At 40.8% G+C, this 15,000-nt stretch overlaps 1 protein-coding gene across 3 annotated transcripts in view; it reads left to right on the top strand.

Moving 5' to 3' along the window:
• Positions 1-4,061, top strand: part of LMO4 (LIM domain only 4) — a 17,170-nt gene extending 13,109 nt beyond the window's left edge. For all 3 annotated transcript variants that reach the window (XM_074376064.1, XM_074376066.1, XM_074376067.1), the window contains one exon: positions 3,272-4,061. In XM_074376064.1, the coding sequence (XP_074232165.1) occupies positions 3,272-3,280 (9 nt within the window). In that variant the 3' untranslated portion in view covers positions 3,281-4,061. The remainder of the gene's footprint in view (positions 1-3,271) is intronic.
• The last annotated feature ends 10,939 nt before the right edge of the window (positions 4,062-15,000 follow it).

The raw sequence follows: 15,000 nt of genomic DNA, 5'->3' as shown, positions 1-15,000 counted from the left end.
TTTCTTAATGCTGTGTGTAGGGAAAAAGGACTAATATTTGAAAACTTTCAACTACTTAAAATTAGAGTGCTATATTTTCATGCTTTTTTTTAATCGTTTTCTCTTACCCAGCTTTATGGGATGATTTCAAATATATTGTCCATTTCTTTATTAAGTAAATGTTAATTGCATCAAAATATGCACACTTTTCCTTATATAGTTTACTTATGTGGGAAGCTACGTAGAATACTATTTTAAGAATAGGAGTCAAATTTTTTGTTGCAAATTCACCAACCATTGATGAGCCATTTCAAGCTTCTTTAAGATGTGCCGATACATATAAATACTTACGGATTTGCGTGGTTTCAGTTGTAATTAAGTGGATCTGTAGGGCAGAACTGAGGGCAATAAGTGGGTATCATAAATTGTTTTTTGAGATACCCGTTTCAATTGAGAGGCAAAGCCACTTGTAGTTACACACGGTAACCAAAAAAAAAGAGAAAAAAAAATGTATAGGGATAAAATGGTTGATCTCTTACCCACCTCCTCCATCATAAAAGCTTAGTTTTCCCACAAAATGTATCTTAATGTTGTGCTGGTTTTACACCATTTGTTTCCCCGACTTAGCAAAGCATAAAAACATGACCGGTACAGCTCACCACCGTGCATGGTGCGAACTGGGGGATGTGGAGACGAGATGGGAAATTTGTAGCCAGGCTGTGCAGCACGACTGCATACGGCCACAGCAGTGTGAGCTCCGGACTAAGCCCAGAGACATGGAGAAAGTATGGGCAGGGTCTCACGGCAACATCTTACTGATAAGTGTAGGATGACGTAGGTCGAGAGGTGTTAGGGAGGAAAACCGGAGACAAGGCTGGTTTACGTGTTTACAAGATTTCGTGTATCGTGCCTTTCATAGGAGTCTTCCGTTTTCTGCACCTTTTTCAGGATGGGAGAGGTGGGGTGTTCATTTGGGAACACAGGATATATTAGGCAAAGAATAAGAACCTACTAGTGTATATTTTCTTAACATTGGAAGCCAAGAGGAGACAGGTGGCCTTCAAAAATTAATAGCTCTTAAAAGGCATGAGGAAATACAACTTAAGGATATGTTCTTGTCAGACATGGATGAGAAGCTGTGTTTGGGGCGGGGGTGATGTTAATTATGAACATTTCCCTGTTGGCCTAAATGTCTCACATTTTTGCCCTTGGTGCACTGCTCACCATGAGCACAGTCAATTCACAAGGTAGTTTTTGTAAATAAAGGTTTTGGGCGAGCTGAACGTGGTCCAGAGAGATATTAATGAGAGGGCAGAGGGAGCGGGGAATGAAAACACACTTCCTAGTGGAACGCAAACTGCTTCTTGGACCTGGAGAACGCTTTAAAATTATTTTCCTGAAACCCTGTGGCGTTTCTTTTCTGGGGGAGATGAGATGGGGAGAAATGACAAATAGCTCCATTTTATTATTTTCTTCTTGCTCGTTCTCCATATTTTTGGTGGGGAAAATTGGACATTAATTTTGGCCGTTTTCCTTCTGTTCGCAGAACCAATTACATTTTTAGTGCATGATGCATAATGAATAGACCCGAGCGTCCTCTGGCTGAGAAGTAATGAGTTGATTATTTGTACATCCGTCCTTTAAAGGCAGCTAATTGTATGGAAAGTAGAGGCCCCCATCATCTGGCCCCTTTCAACTTTTATTCTCCTGAATCTTGTTCCCAGTGTCTGGGATGCGCAGTTCAGTTGTTGTTTTACATCGTTGGCTTGTGTATATTCCGAAAAAAATAATTTTCAGCTTTTAAATCATAGAGTCTTTGGGCTGAAATCTCAGAGCACTGTTGTTCAAGGATCTACAAAATGTTATAGCCTCTCTCTTTCGTCTGAGGAGACTTGGCTTCCCTCAGGAGAATATTGCCTTGTAGAGAGTTATGTAAATACAATCAAAAATTGTGTCTAATTTTTTTTTTTTTTTTGGTGAATTTTTGCCTGCTCTGAAATCTTTCCTTCCACTCAGAGGTGATGGTTCCATCTAGAATAATCTGTGCTTTTCAGCCAAATAAGAGATCCCATCTCTTTGGTCGGAGGAAGATTTAGCGAGTGTTTTAGTTTACACATCACTTCGCAGTTCCCCCGTAGTTACATAATTGGTGTGGTGTGTGTGTCCATCGTAGAGGACATTCGATGCTCATTTATTAAATATGCTTGCTGGCTGCTGCCGCATCTTTGTTCTGGACAGACAAATTACCTTTCTCACACTGAGTCTCCACTCTGGGGAATTAAGCCTTCACCACTTTAATTAGCTTGGAAGTGGGGGGTTGCAGCTCCTAATAGACTTCAGGCTTTTAGTAAGTTAGGGGAAGGGTGAAACGCGAACTTTCTGGGAAGCTCAAAATGTCATTTAAAACCCATAAAAACCTAATATATATTATTCCATTTTGGTAATTGCAAACAGATTGTATTCGATGACTGTGCGAATTATCATTTCTAACTTAGACATTAAAGTTAGACTTCCATTGAACTATGTTCTTTAATTGAGCACGTCATTAACACGTTACATATGTTTGATTCGTATATTTAAAATATTTATGTAATAGTAAGTGGTGTAGCAGATAGGAAGGACTAAGTGAAAAGTAGTGTCCGGATATTTGTGTGTGGGTAGACACACGTATATACACACATACCTTTAGGTAGAGAATGACACGGGTGAATGGACATCACATGGAGATATCAGAATAATCATAACTGCCAATATTTGCTTAGGTTTTATTAAGTGCCAGGCACTATTGAATGTACTCCCCATGTGTTACATAATCCTTATAACAGTTTTATTGTCCCCCCTTTAAGGAAAAGGAAACTGAGACACAGACAGTTAAGTAACTTGCCAAAGGTTACCCAGATGAGAGTGTTAACCCAAAACTTCCTGGGGAGGGACCTGGCTCCGATGTGCCTGTAAGGTACCAGTACGAGGCAAGACGTTACGATTCATTCTTTTTCGGAAGGAGACTTGCTTTTCACAGTTAAGCAATTCATGGTAGAACTCGACACCAGAAACTTTCTGAAAGTCCATTTATTGTCTCATTTTCTCTGCTAGTAAAAGTGCAGAAAATGTTATGCTTTAGTTCTTCACTGCCAGAGTAAGCAGCGTAGAAAGCCTCCATCAGGTCACAGTTGGAAAGTAATCTAATAAAAGAAGATGAGTGAACGTGGCGAAGACAAAAGCAGTCATGTTTGAGTTTAATCTCTCTCAAATTTAGCATTTTAGCTAAGATGCCCATTTTTATTTCTTGCAGGTCTGCTAAAAGGTCAGAGTAATGCAGAATGCGTGCCTTCATCTCAGATTTTGTTCATCACAGGTGGATCCCATGTGTCTTCAGTAGACAAGTCACCTTTGTAGCTAGCACCAGTGCCAGCTCCATGCCATTGCACCTTCTTTAGTCTTGATCGCTCTTCCCGCATTTATTGGTGTATTAAAATGACTGAATATGAACATTAAGGACTCCATGAACCTGGGCTAATGGGAGACTATAGAGAAAATGAAAAAAGATCCACCGGAGGACATCTTTGGGGGGGGGGGGGGAGCTTGGGAGGAGGGAAATGACTAATGAAGCTAATTAAAAGAAGCATTCAAATCTGCTTTCTACCCTCATTAACAATTAGCAGGGCACTGGCCAGAGTTTGTACCCTGTGTTTTACCTTAACAACATTCTATTTGCTCTTTGTATATTTAAGTGTTGTAAGGAAATGTGTTTCAATCAAAACTGAACATGAGATAAAGGAAAGAGATGTGGCTTTTGTGATATTCTATCACAAACACTTTTATTGTATCTCTGTAAAATACAATGTATGTATGCATGTAAGTGTTTTTGTCCTAATGTTGCTACGCCCATGGCAAAGGAAAAAAAAGAATGAAAAAAAAATCGGGAAAATAAAAATCAGGCTCATAGCAGCTACTGTGTAGAAATTCCCCCCCCCACTTCTAATTTGCTGAATGAAGAAAAAAAATCTTTTATTTGTGATATTTTCAGAGACATTTGCTCTAGTATGGTGTATTTAAATAATAAAAACTTAAAAGAAAAAATATCCGATGGAGTTTGGGTTTAAGAATTGCTTCTTCTTTTCTGTATTTTGGAATAATTTCGTTTTTTTTTTTTTTTTTTTTTTTTGTTTCACACCAAGCTCACTTTAAATCTCAGGGGTCGAGGGAGGTGGTGCATATATTTCTTTAGCTCTGAGCCGATAAGATATTCTTCAAATTACTTAACTATGCCATTTTGGGCAGGGGTACAAAGCCGTGTTTTTAATGGAGTCCTTTTTATAAGTTCAGCATATTCTGTTAGCAGCTCGTCATTACACTTCTGAATCACAGGGGGTCTTTTGTGTTTATGTACATACATTTGTTGGATTCTTCAGCGATTTCCTTAATCCTTTTTTCTCAGTAGGAAAGGGTGTTGGTAGAAGGCACGTTAAAGAATGTGGGTGGCGTAACCGTCTAGTTCCCTTCCCAAGTTTGTAGCTTTTGAAGGAAATTTCATTTCTAACCCATCCCTGTGTCGGGTTTGGAAGCTGCGCTGGTTGTGAGGAACCTGGAGGTCTTCGTCGCCCTCGTGGGTGGGTGAAGTGGCCATTTCCTGCCCAGCTTTTAGATTCGTGCGGTCTGCAGCATGATTTGTTTATTTTGTTTGCACTCCTGTCCTGACTGCCTCTCCATATGTTCGGGGGAGGGCTTGGATTACACTGAGGAGCAGTCCTGAGATACTCAGTCACTCGTTCTGGGCAGCACCGTCCCGCCCCCCCCCAACTCCGAGGTGTCCTGCGGGGAGCACGTGTGCACGAAGGATGCAGTGGGCCCAGGGCCAGTCCCTGGAGAAGGAAACCTCACAGGCTGCCCCGCAGGCTTGTTGTGTGTGAGCCAATCTCAGCTGCGTCCTCCATCACAGGTGAATAATGCTCCTTTCTGTTTTCTTTCTAAAAATGGCATTGATTTTATTTTCTCTTGTCTCAGGAAAGCTCCGGATACAGGTCCACCCCCTCTCTGAGAGTAGGACTAGTTTATGAAGAGAGGTCTAACTCGGCACATCTCAACTAGCAATCAGCTTCCCTCTGGGATCTCCTGTTTTCAGAGATTTCCAGGACAAGGAAACATCAGTTGCTCAAACTGAAAACCTCTTATAAACCTCTTGTAGGAGAATTGAAAGGTAGAGTTAAAGTGAATAGTTTTATTAGAGCTTTATAAAAAGAAAATGCAGGAAAAATAATGAGCAAATTACATAAATAACTATGTCTCCTTCAGTTGGATCCTTGGGGAATTTCTAGGAACTGGTTCTTGTTCTTACTTTTTTTTTCCCCCTTTAAGGTACTTGAAGGGAATGTGGACTCTTCAGGATAGCAAAGGGGAAATGTGTTAATAGGACCGCAAGCATCTTCTATAATTCTTCTTGGCATAAGCACTCATGTCCCATGTAGTGTAGACATTCAAAGGAGATAGTTAATACCTTTGAGTCAGTAATACAGTGTGGCATTTAGTGATGTGGAGGGTAAGGTCATTAAAGACTTTAAATGAACTATTACATGGCTGGTTCCTCAAGCACTTCTGTGTATTTAATAACGAGCTTCTAAAAGCATTTCTTAAGTTGCAGACCTATAAGATTACAAATGTCACTCATGTTAGTATAATCCACATGCAAGTGATGAAGCCTTCTCTTTGATGTGCTAAATTGGAGAAGGACTAATGGAGCTATGAATATACAATAGAACATATTTAAGTAGTAGTCTTGCTTTAGGTAAAACACATCCTTGAAACCAGAGGCATTTCAAACAATAAAACCCAGCTCTAATGGGGATGCTCTATGTGGATAGAAAGCTACTAAAAACACTCAGGTTTATTCTGATGTGAGCAGTGATTGTGTTCCTCCCCCAACCCCAACATTGCTGAGAGAGGAGAAGAAAAAACTCCACGAGCTTGTTCACCTTTCATCGTTGCATTTGTGATGTTAGTGAGATGTACTGCTTCCTTTTGAAAGGACTTATTTGATATTAACCACGTCATAGAGCAAGATGGCCCCCGGCCCCTACACGCAAGTGCAATTAAAAATAAAAGCAACGATACGGAGCCCAGCTGAACTCCTGATTAAAAAAAAAAAAAGTTTATGATACATATAAATGTCTCAATCATGCAAATTGTCAATCTTGCTAATGAAACAATTTTGTAAAAAGATTGTCCTCTGAAAGGGTTTAATGTTTTTTACCTATCTGTCTAGTTAGATTTACACATCCCAAAAGGCAGAAGAGCCTGAACAAAGCTTTTCCAAACCAAATCGTTTGCCACAGGAAACTATTTCCAGCTCTTCATGATTTATTAGGAAATAGTTTAACACAGACTGTAGTGTCTTATAAAATGCGAAATGAGAAAACTGTCACGCCAAAATGAAGCTTGTGAAATTGTCATCCTCTTAATATTAACTGTATTTAAACTCTTTTGCCCTTATTAGCACTGATATTTGAAACAACTAATAATCTAAAATGAAGCTCTTAAATTAAATGGCTTAAATGTCAATATAGGAAGAGTGTAATGTGCACTTCTATTTATATAAAATATTTCTTAGGGCCAGTAAATTATATAACAAACAAAGCTCTAGTGAATCCAAGAGCTTTTTTATCAGGACATAATAGTGAAGACTTTCCATGTAGCCTAAATAATTGTGTTTAAATTGAGAAGAGACTGTCCAAAGACTCCTTCAGCCAGGAATTATATCCTGGGTACTTGCAACCTATGACTCAGTTGGAGTGTCCCTTGGAAACACAGATCATTTACAAGTTGATGTTACTTGTCGCTTTGTTACTAAGATTCACCTATTGTCAGTCCAGCCAAGTCACAGAAATGCTTACTGCAGTTAAATAGCAATTTGTTTCCCTGAAGCTGCAATTAAAGTATTACCGAGCAGCCATTTTAGATTGGCGATGCTCTGAAGGCATCTTAAACAGCCGGCGACTCCCACTTGCCGGGTCTCAGATCTGACTAGCAGCAAAGTGGGTATCTGGTTAAGAGGCTTCTGTAACCCTCTGCCCCCATCGTGAGCGTGCCAAGACCTCTAACATGTCAGGGCTGATTTTTGGAAGGTGAACTTGCAACCTACCTCAAGTGAACACTGTTTTCAGTGGAATGCTAAGTGCTTTCCACTGGTAGATATGCACGTGTTTCCTAGAGGGAACGTTTTCGAGTTCAGACTGATTCTGCTGAGAATGGACTGTAACTCGCAGGCCTCAGGCCAATAGTGCACGACAGGTCCTGACATGTTACAGCTGGGTCAACAGGGCCGTCCTCGCTCCTAAATCACAGCTAATAAAGCAGAGGATGAAAATCAGTTGATTCTGTTACAAGTTCTTTGACACTGGAACGTTGTTTAATGACTCTCCCTTAGAAGGACAAGGCTGAGTTGAGCCACCAAAATACCAATGTTAATGGTCCCTCTTCCCTCAGAAACAGGGCAGGACAACTTTTCTGGGTCTTAGCGTCACCGTCACCAAATCACAACCTGCAGGGAAAGAGAGGCTCTGAACTGAATTCTTCCTGTGGATCTAAAGTTCAGGATTTGTTGAGTGAGAAAGGTAGCGTGCAAAGGTTTTACGGAACATGCGAAAACCTCGAGCTCAGATCCTGAGAGAGGGAAGGATTTCAGAGGTGATATTTTAAAATGCAGTTAGCGCTGAATTTTAACCAGTTTGGAAACCATCATTAGCTCATGAGAACAGAACAGGAGGCATCTCACCTTCCTCCTAGAAAGTTCCCCCTCCGTTGAATCAAGAGGTTTCTGCCCTCGATTTTTTCAAAACCAATTTTCATAGGCAGCGCATTTATTCGTAGGACTTCACCTGTGTGGTTTGAGCTGTAATTTTTTTTTCTTTTTAAGTAAGAGGACAACATTAAAGAGTTTCTTCCTGAATGAATTTTTCATTTTCGGTGAATTGAATGTTTTTAGAAACTGACAAGAGAAAATCTGAAGACAAGCTGAACTTACAAATGAAGATTAATTATGGAAGCTGGAAGGAAAATTGCATACTTGGACTGCAGTTATGTTCCTTTTTCTTTATTTAAATATGGTTGGGCAGAGGTGGGTGTGTCTTCAAATCTGCATATTCCTCTGAGGCCTTGGATTCAATTTCTGTCATCAGTTATGGGACTCACACTTTCTGTCAACCTTACATCTTTACATACAATGTTTAATGTAGTGACTTTACCTTGGAGTTGTGTAATGTATTGTGAAAATTATGTTAATGTTTACTATTAGCAAGTTCCTACACATACTATCTCGTTCAGTTCTCTCAATAATCTTCTTAATTATTGCCTCAGTGTTACAGATGAGGTCATGAAAGTTCAAGGAAATGACTTAAAAAAATTTTTTTTAGTTAGTTTTTGCGAGGGGAGAGGTAATTAGGTTTATTTATTTATCTTTAAAGGGAGGTACTGGGGATTGATCTCAGGAACTCACGCAGGCACTCAACCACTGAGCTGTTACCCACCCCAACCCTCAAGGTGACTTATTAATAAGCAGGACCAGGTGAATGGGTGGTCTCTGGGTGCAATGTGTAAGGGGGTGTCAAAAAGATCTGTAATCCAGATGATGTTTTAATGCAGTATCTTTAATAGTAAAAATGCAAAAGCATCCATGATGAACAAAAGAATCACAATTTTAAATAAAGCAGGGTCAGCATTACTTGTCTTCAGTCTCCAACATTACTGGGCACTGATATTAATGCCTGGAACTGTCAGCGCCCTGGCGTTTTGGTAGAATTGCCTTGTAAATTGCGAGACCGCACGAGGCTGTAACAGTGATACACTTTATTCTGAGCTATAACTCGAGGTTTTTTTTCCTCGTTTAAAAAGTAACTACAGTAATTGCATTTTATCTTTATCCAACTTGGAATGCCACCTCATTTCAATTATCTGCATATTTTAGCTTCCCTCTAAAAGAAATGCCTTTTGAATTTTGACAAATCTCAAGGATTTTCATGATGAATAATTAAATATACTTGATAACAACCTTACCTGCAAGTTGTCGCTGAGGAAAAAGAGCAAGACTTTAAGGACCACACTGTTCCAGAAGGCAAAATGGACAACTAACTCAATCCCATACAAAGTAGCCAGTGGTGTGTTTACAACGTTTGACTGAGCTGTGGCTTGAGTCTGCCGATAAAGGGTCAATGAATTCAATTCAGTAACGTAAACATTAATAAGTATAAAAGAGGTGGTGTACACACAATAATTTTTATGGGAAATTTTTACATGTTGTAGCATGATGTGGAAAACAGACGTATCACGAAAGAACTAATATTCAGATTTGTTGTTTTAAAATAGGAGAGCACTGAAGCATTCAAATGGAACAGATTATACCTTTAATTACATCCAAACATGATTCTGAACTGATTTTTAAAATTTTGTTGGCTGTACTTCCTATTTTTCCGATTAATTGCTAGAATCCAAAAAGATACCAAATTTGTAAATAAATTGCTATAACACACTGTTTAATCCAAGCTGCCTTTATTACAAAAAGAAAAATAGTTAAGGAAACTTTGTACTCAATTTAATAAAACATTACTTTGATGTTGATGTAAAGGTTAAGCAAAAAGGGATTTTTTTTTGTTTTGTTTTTTGGCTTGGATTCCTGATTGTAGTGGATTTTGGTGCCAAAGTACCAGTTCTCAAAGCCCATGATGTCTGTAGGGTATTTCATGGGGTATCTCAGCCCAATGACTCTTAGCAGGAGATCTTTTAATCTTTTATTCTGCTATGTGCAAAACGAGACTTCAGTTACCTAACATATGTTTTTTCCAAGACTAAATTACCCTTCTCGTTGGATATGAATGGATATGCATCCATCCTCTTTAAATTGTAAGGACCTGGAAACAATATGCATCAACCAACACAGCAGAGACTAAAAGCTACAGAGTGTCCACTGTAAAGATTGTGTAAATGCTGTGGATTTCCTCTGTGTTTATTATGACCAAAGTACATAAAGTCAGCCCGGTAACGTCCCTGAGGGGTAGGCAGCATTTGCACCAGGCGGTGGGGGAGGCTGCAAGGCCCATGTGTTCAACCACTGGGTTATACTGCTCTCTGTGGTTTGACGGAAAACCATTACACATTCCAGGTGTTCTGCAAATGCCATCCCTCCCAGACTGGCATAACTGGTAACAAACAAGAGCCTGAATGGTGTTTATCAGCTTTATTTTTTTGGCAGGGGGTGGGAATAGATGTTTATGGAATTTATAATAGATAAAATATTTTCTCTTTAAATTCTAGGCTCTGGAGAAATTTCTCTCATGAGAAAAAAAGGGAGTAGGGAGGATGGAAGGAACAATTGCCTAAATAAATCGCTCTTCGAAGGAGGACTGAGGGGCTGGATGGAGTCTCTCACTGCAGATGGGGACGAAGGTGGTAGGGGCTCCCCCCCAGAGCCCTCGCCATGCACCCGGTGGACTTGGCTTTGCTGGTCTGATTTCACTCCTGTCAATAGGAGGCTGTGCCGTTAACCCATGCAGGATGCTGTCATTGTGCACGGTGGACCTCCAGCCACGCTTACATGGGCTGCGAGCTGTGACATCAGAAGGTTTCAGACATTAGCAGCGTTGGCAGTTTTTAAAAGTTGATATGGTACAGCATTTGGTGACACTTCACAGGTGTGTCAGGGAGAGAGAAGGTGAAATGAAAATTGCAACAGGAAAAAAAGCAGACTCCGATGTCCTTGATGAAATCTGGGGTACCACTGGGGCAAGAAACAGCGCCTCTGGTTTGTTAAAGCCACAGCCATGAAAAATCTAATCCTTCCCTCTTCCGAGAGGGGAATGGAGGCAGTGAGGGCTGGAAGAGATGGAGGGGGCAGGTTTGAGTTTTCTGATTTGCTCCTGAGTGATTTAGGCCGATAAATAAGCTTGATTTTCCAAGGACAGGCGATCCTAAATGGATTTCTGACACTGAAGCTTTTAGCTAGGTCTTTCTTCCTGGGGATAGGTGTAATTCACAAAATGCCATCCGTTACCTCATGCTGTAGGCAATTGTTTTTTACCAAGTAGTAAAACATGTTTTAAAATTAAAAAGAAGGGGGAAAAAAAGATTCCGGCTGGCTTTGGTGCTCTCAAAAGCCAGACTGTCTTTGCTGTGGGCCAAGTGAAGGTACAGCTGAAATATTTTTCTCCCTAAGTTGTGCTTCATATATTGCTTTTAACTCGGAGTTTGATTTCCAACAGGCCCACCAAAGGATTCTGCCTCTGGAATCCCCTGTTTTGTATGCAGATGGCGTGTTAATGAACTCATTACTGTATATTTTATCCAGCTCTGGACAGATTTGTGACATTATTTTTCAAAACAAAATGGGGTTAAGCAGTTGGTTGGTTGGGCCTGATGAGAACTGGGTGACTAAGTTAAAAACATTTTTTCCAATACACTACCAACTTGCTCAGGGTTGGTGCTAAACTTCCTATAAAACCACCCCTACATCGACCGCTCCCCCGCAAAAAGGTCCTTCGATTTCCCCATATTCCTAAAGACCTATTAAATGGGGTGCCTTCCGGAAGGTGCGTCATCCAATTCTGTTCTGAGACTAGGTGATTCTGGGCTTTCTTTTTGATTCCTTGGGTATCCGTGGGCATCCTGTGACCGTGTACCCTCTTTCAGCTTGGGTCTCTGCACCATCCAAGGGAGACACAATGCTCACTGTTGTCCTAAGGGGAGTGCTGTGAAGGTTAATGATGGAGTATTTGCCTTGCATGCTGTGCTCTGTGATTTTTAGGATGAAGGTGCCCATGCCTCCTCACCCTCCCCTTTTATTTTAAAGCATGTGATAAAGCCTGTGTTGCTCTGCCATGTGAAATAAGCACCAAACTAGGAGCCAGGAAACACTTGGAATTTAATTCTAGTCCTGAAGGGAAGTCAGACGGAACCTGTAATTAAATTTATCTTTCCAATCAAATATTAGCCATGGGCTAATCATCTAATCTCACTACCTTGTTCTGCCCATCTGTTAAATGGGAATTTACTAATCAGCTATTGTCAGCCAATGCATTAGGTGAGTCATCAGAGGTAGAAGGGCTTTATATTCTGAGGATATAAGTTTATTCTCTTGGATTGTAACCACTGAAACAGTGGAAATTACAGTAACTTCTCTGATTTAAGGGTTAGTTGTTAAGTTTTTCAGTTTACTTTGAAAATTATTACAGCTGACTCCTGTCTGTCTGCTCTGATGGAGGGGATTTAGGATGGAGATTAACGCAAAACAATGGATAATATTCAAACAATTTATCTTTGGTTTAGAATGTGATATGTGATTTTTCCGCCATTTTTTAAAGTATGTTTTGAGCTTTTTTTGGTTCACAGAAAAATGGAAGGGAAGATGCAGGGGTTTCCCACATATCCCCTGCCCCTACACATGCACAGGCTCCCCCACTATCAACAGCCCCCATCAAAGTGCTACATTTCCTTCAACTGTTGAACCTGCATGGACATGTCATAATTGCCCAGAGTCCATAGTTTCCATTAGGGCTCACTCTTGGTGTTGTGAAGTCTATGGGTTTGGACCAACGTATAATCACATGCATCCATCATTATAGTATCGTACAGAATACTTTCACCACTCTAAACATCCTCTGTGCTCTGCCTGTTCATCCCCACCGCATCCCACAAACCCTGACAATGACTGTTTTGTGGTTTCCAGAATGTCGTGTAACTGGAGCCCCGTAGCTACGTAGCCTTTGCAGACTGGCTTCTTTCACTTAGTCATATGCATTGAAGGTTCCTCCATGTCTTTTCACGGCTTGACAGCTCATTTTGTTTTAGCACTGAATAATATCCCATTGTCTGGATGTAGCCTGGTTTATTTATCCATTCACCTACTGAAGGGCATCTCGGTTGCTCCCAAGTTTTGACAATTATGAATAAAGCTGCTGTAATCATCCGTGTGCAGGTTTTTGTGTGGATCTAAGTTTCCAGTTACATAATTTTGGGAAGCAAGGCGATCCTGCTTTTGTTAGGCAGATGTTCCACAAAATTTGCAGTTCCACTCAGATCAAATGGTAGCAGCTCAGGAGAAGAAATGTACGTTTATTAAACAATTATATGGGCCATGCATTGTTTCATAAGTCATCCCCAACATTCACCCTTGAGGAAGATGTCACTACTCCTACATTTGTGACTGAGGGAGCAGAGACTAAAGTTAAATAACGTGTTCAAGGTCACACAGCTCGAGTCATTTGATAAAGGTGAATCTGACCCCAGAGCCTTATCAGTTGGCTCCCATGGCCTCCTGTAGGGGAAGGCATGTTAGGATTAACACTTCACCACAGCTAATCCCCTGGCTAGCTAGTCTACCCTCAGATAATGGAGTTATACTATACATTTAGAACCATAGCAAACTTGTGAACACTAAAGATTATTTTAATGGCCTTTGGAAGGGGACAATGATCCAAGTATCGTTATTTACATATGAAAATAGAGTGCCCTCTTGACTATACCATCCTTAGAAAAAGTAATAACCTTTATTTCTCATTTTGTGGTTCTTCAAGGAAGGAGAGGCGTTATCATGTGCTGTATGTTTAGTAATTCAGTTAGAGCTATTATTAAGCTATGATGTCACACGCAATAACTCGTTTAATTCTCATGAGAAACCGATAAAGTTGGTTTCATGAATCCATTTTACACATGTGGAAACTGAGAATTAGAAACTAGAGTGGGGGGGGGGGACCTGCCCCAGACCTTTAGCTCACGGTAAATCTGTCAGCTGAACCCAGGTTTGTCTGAAACGTTCTGCTACATACGGGCCAGGTGCCGTAGCTCAGTTAACTTTTGTGACAGCTGCACCCAAGCAGGTGGCAGGACTGCCATTTTCCAGGTGAGGAAATGCAGGTTCTGAGAGCTTCCACGATGTGCTGAGGGCATGTTAGATCTGCCCGGCTCGGGAGGCTGTGTGTGACCCAGAACTGTGTGCCCTCAGCAGTGCGGCTCAACTCTACTTACGGAACCTCCATTGTTCATTTAGAGAACAAACTGGGGAAGAAATACCTAAAGCTTGGACTGTGTGTGTGCTCAGTCTTAGAGGTCTTTAGAAACACTTTTTTTCCCCCTCACCATCTAGAGATTTATCAAATCTCATCAGCTACTGTTCAGATGATGTGAGCTGAGCTCTGGGTTGGTTAACATATTTCTTCTTTACATTTTCTAAAAATGGCCGCAAATGTGAGTCACTCTCATTTATCAAAGGAGGCTCACTCTATCTGTAGCATTTGTTTTTTTCCCATTTTCTCTGAGACAAACCTTTGGCTGGAACATATTTTAATTTCATCTGACCCACTTTGCTCCATGTTGCCGTGGACAAAAAGACACATCTCTCCTGAATTTGCTTCTGGCCTTTGCCTTTGGCTATGTGCAAACTGGGTCTTCCAAGCCTTACTCAAGCTCAGTAGGTAGCTTTTAGGATAGAAACCTAGATTATGGGGCAGAGGTCTTTAACAGATGGGTTCAACATGGGTTCAAGGGTTGTGTAATTTATTACCTCTTCCTCTTGGACTAGTGCTGCCTCCTCTGTGAAGCCTTCTTGGATTTCCCAACTACATTGGAGATTCCTCTCCTGGATTGAAATCAGCTGTTTCCTAAACAGCATGAGAGCTCCTGGAAGGCAAGATTGCATCTCATGTACCTCTGTATCCCTGTTATCTAGAAGAGTGCCTGGCCTCAGTGAATCTTTGTTGAATGATGGAATGTGTGAATCTATGTGTGAATGAATGAATGAATACAAAGATGGTTTACCTGTAGGATTCTGGGTTGATTCAATTCTGAGCTGCTGTCATCTGTTTCTAGGCAGCCCCAAAGTACTCCTGCCTGACGTGCCAGGGGTGGAATTACAGTCTGCCCTTAGACGTCTTTGACTTCTGTTGATTACAGCTGGGACCTTCAAATGATTTTTACCCCTGTGACCCCTGGGTGGATCATCCTTCATTCCTAAGAATGTTAGCATCTCTCCATCCTAGGAGCTCT

This window comes from Camelus bactrianus, chromosome 13 (genome assembly GCF_048773025.1).
Source record: "Camelus bactrianus isolate YW-2024 breed Bactrian camel chromosome 13, ASM4877302v1, whole genome shotgun sequence".
NCBI lineage: Eukaryota > Metazoa > Chordata > Mammalia > Artiodactyla > Camelidae > Camelus > Camelus bactrianus.
The sequence above is the reverse complement of the archived record's forward strand: the minus strand, read 5'-3'. Positions and strand labels throughout refer to the sequence as shown.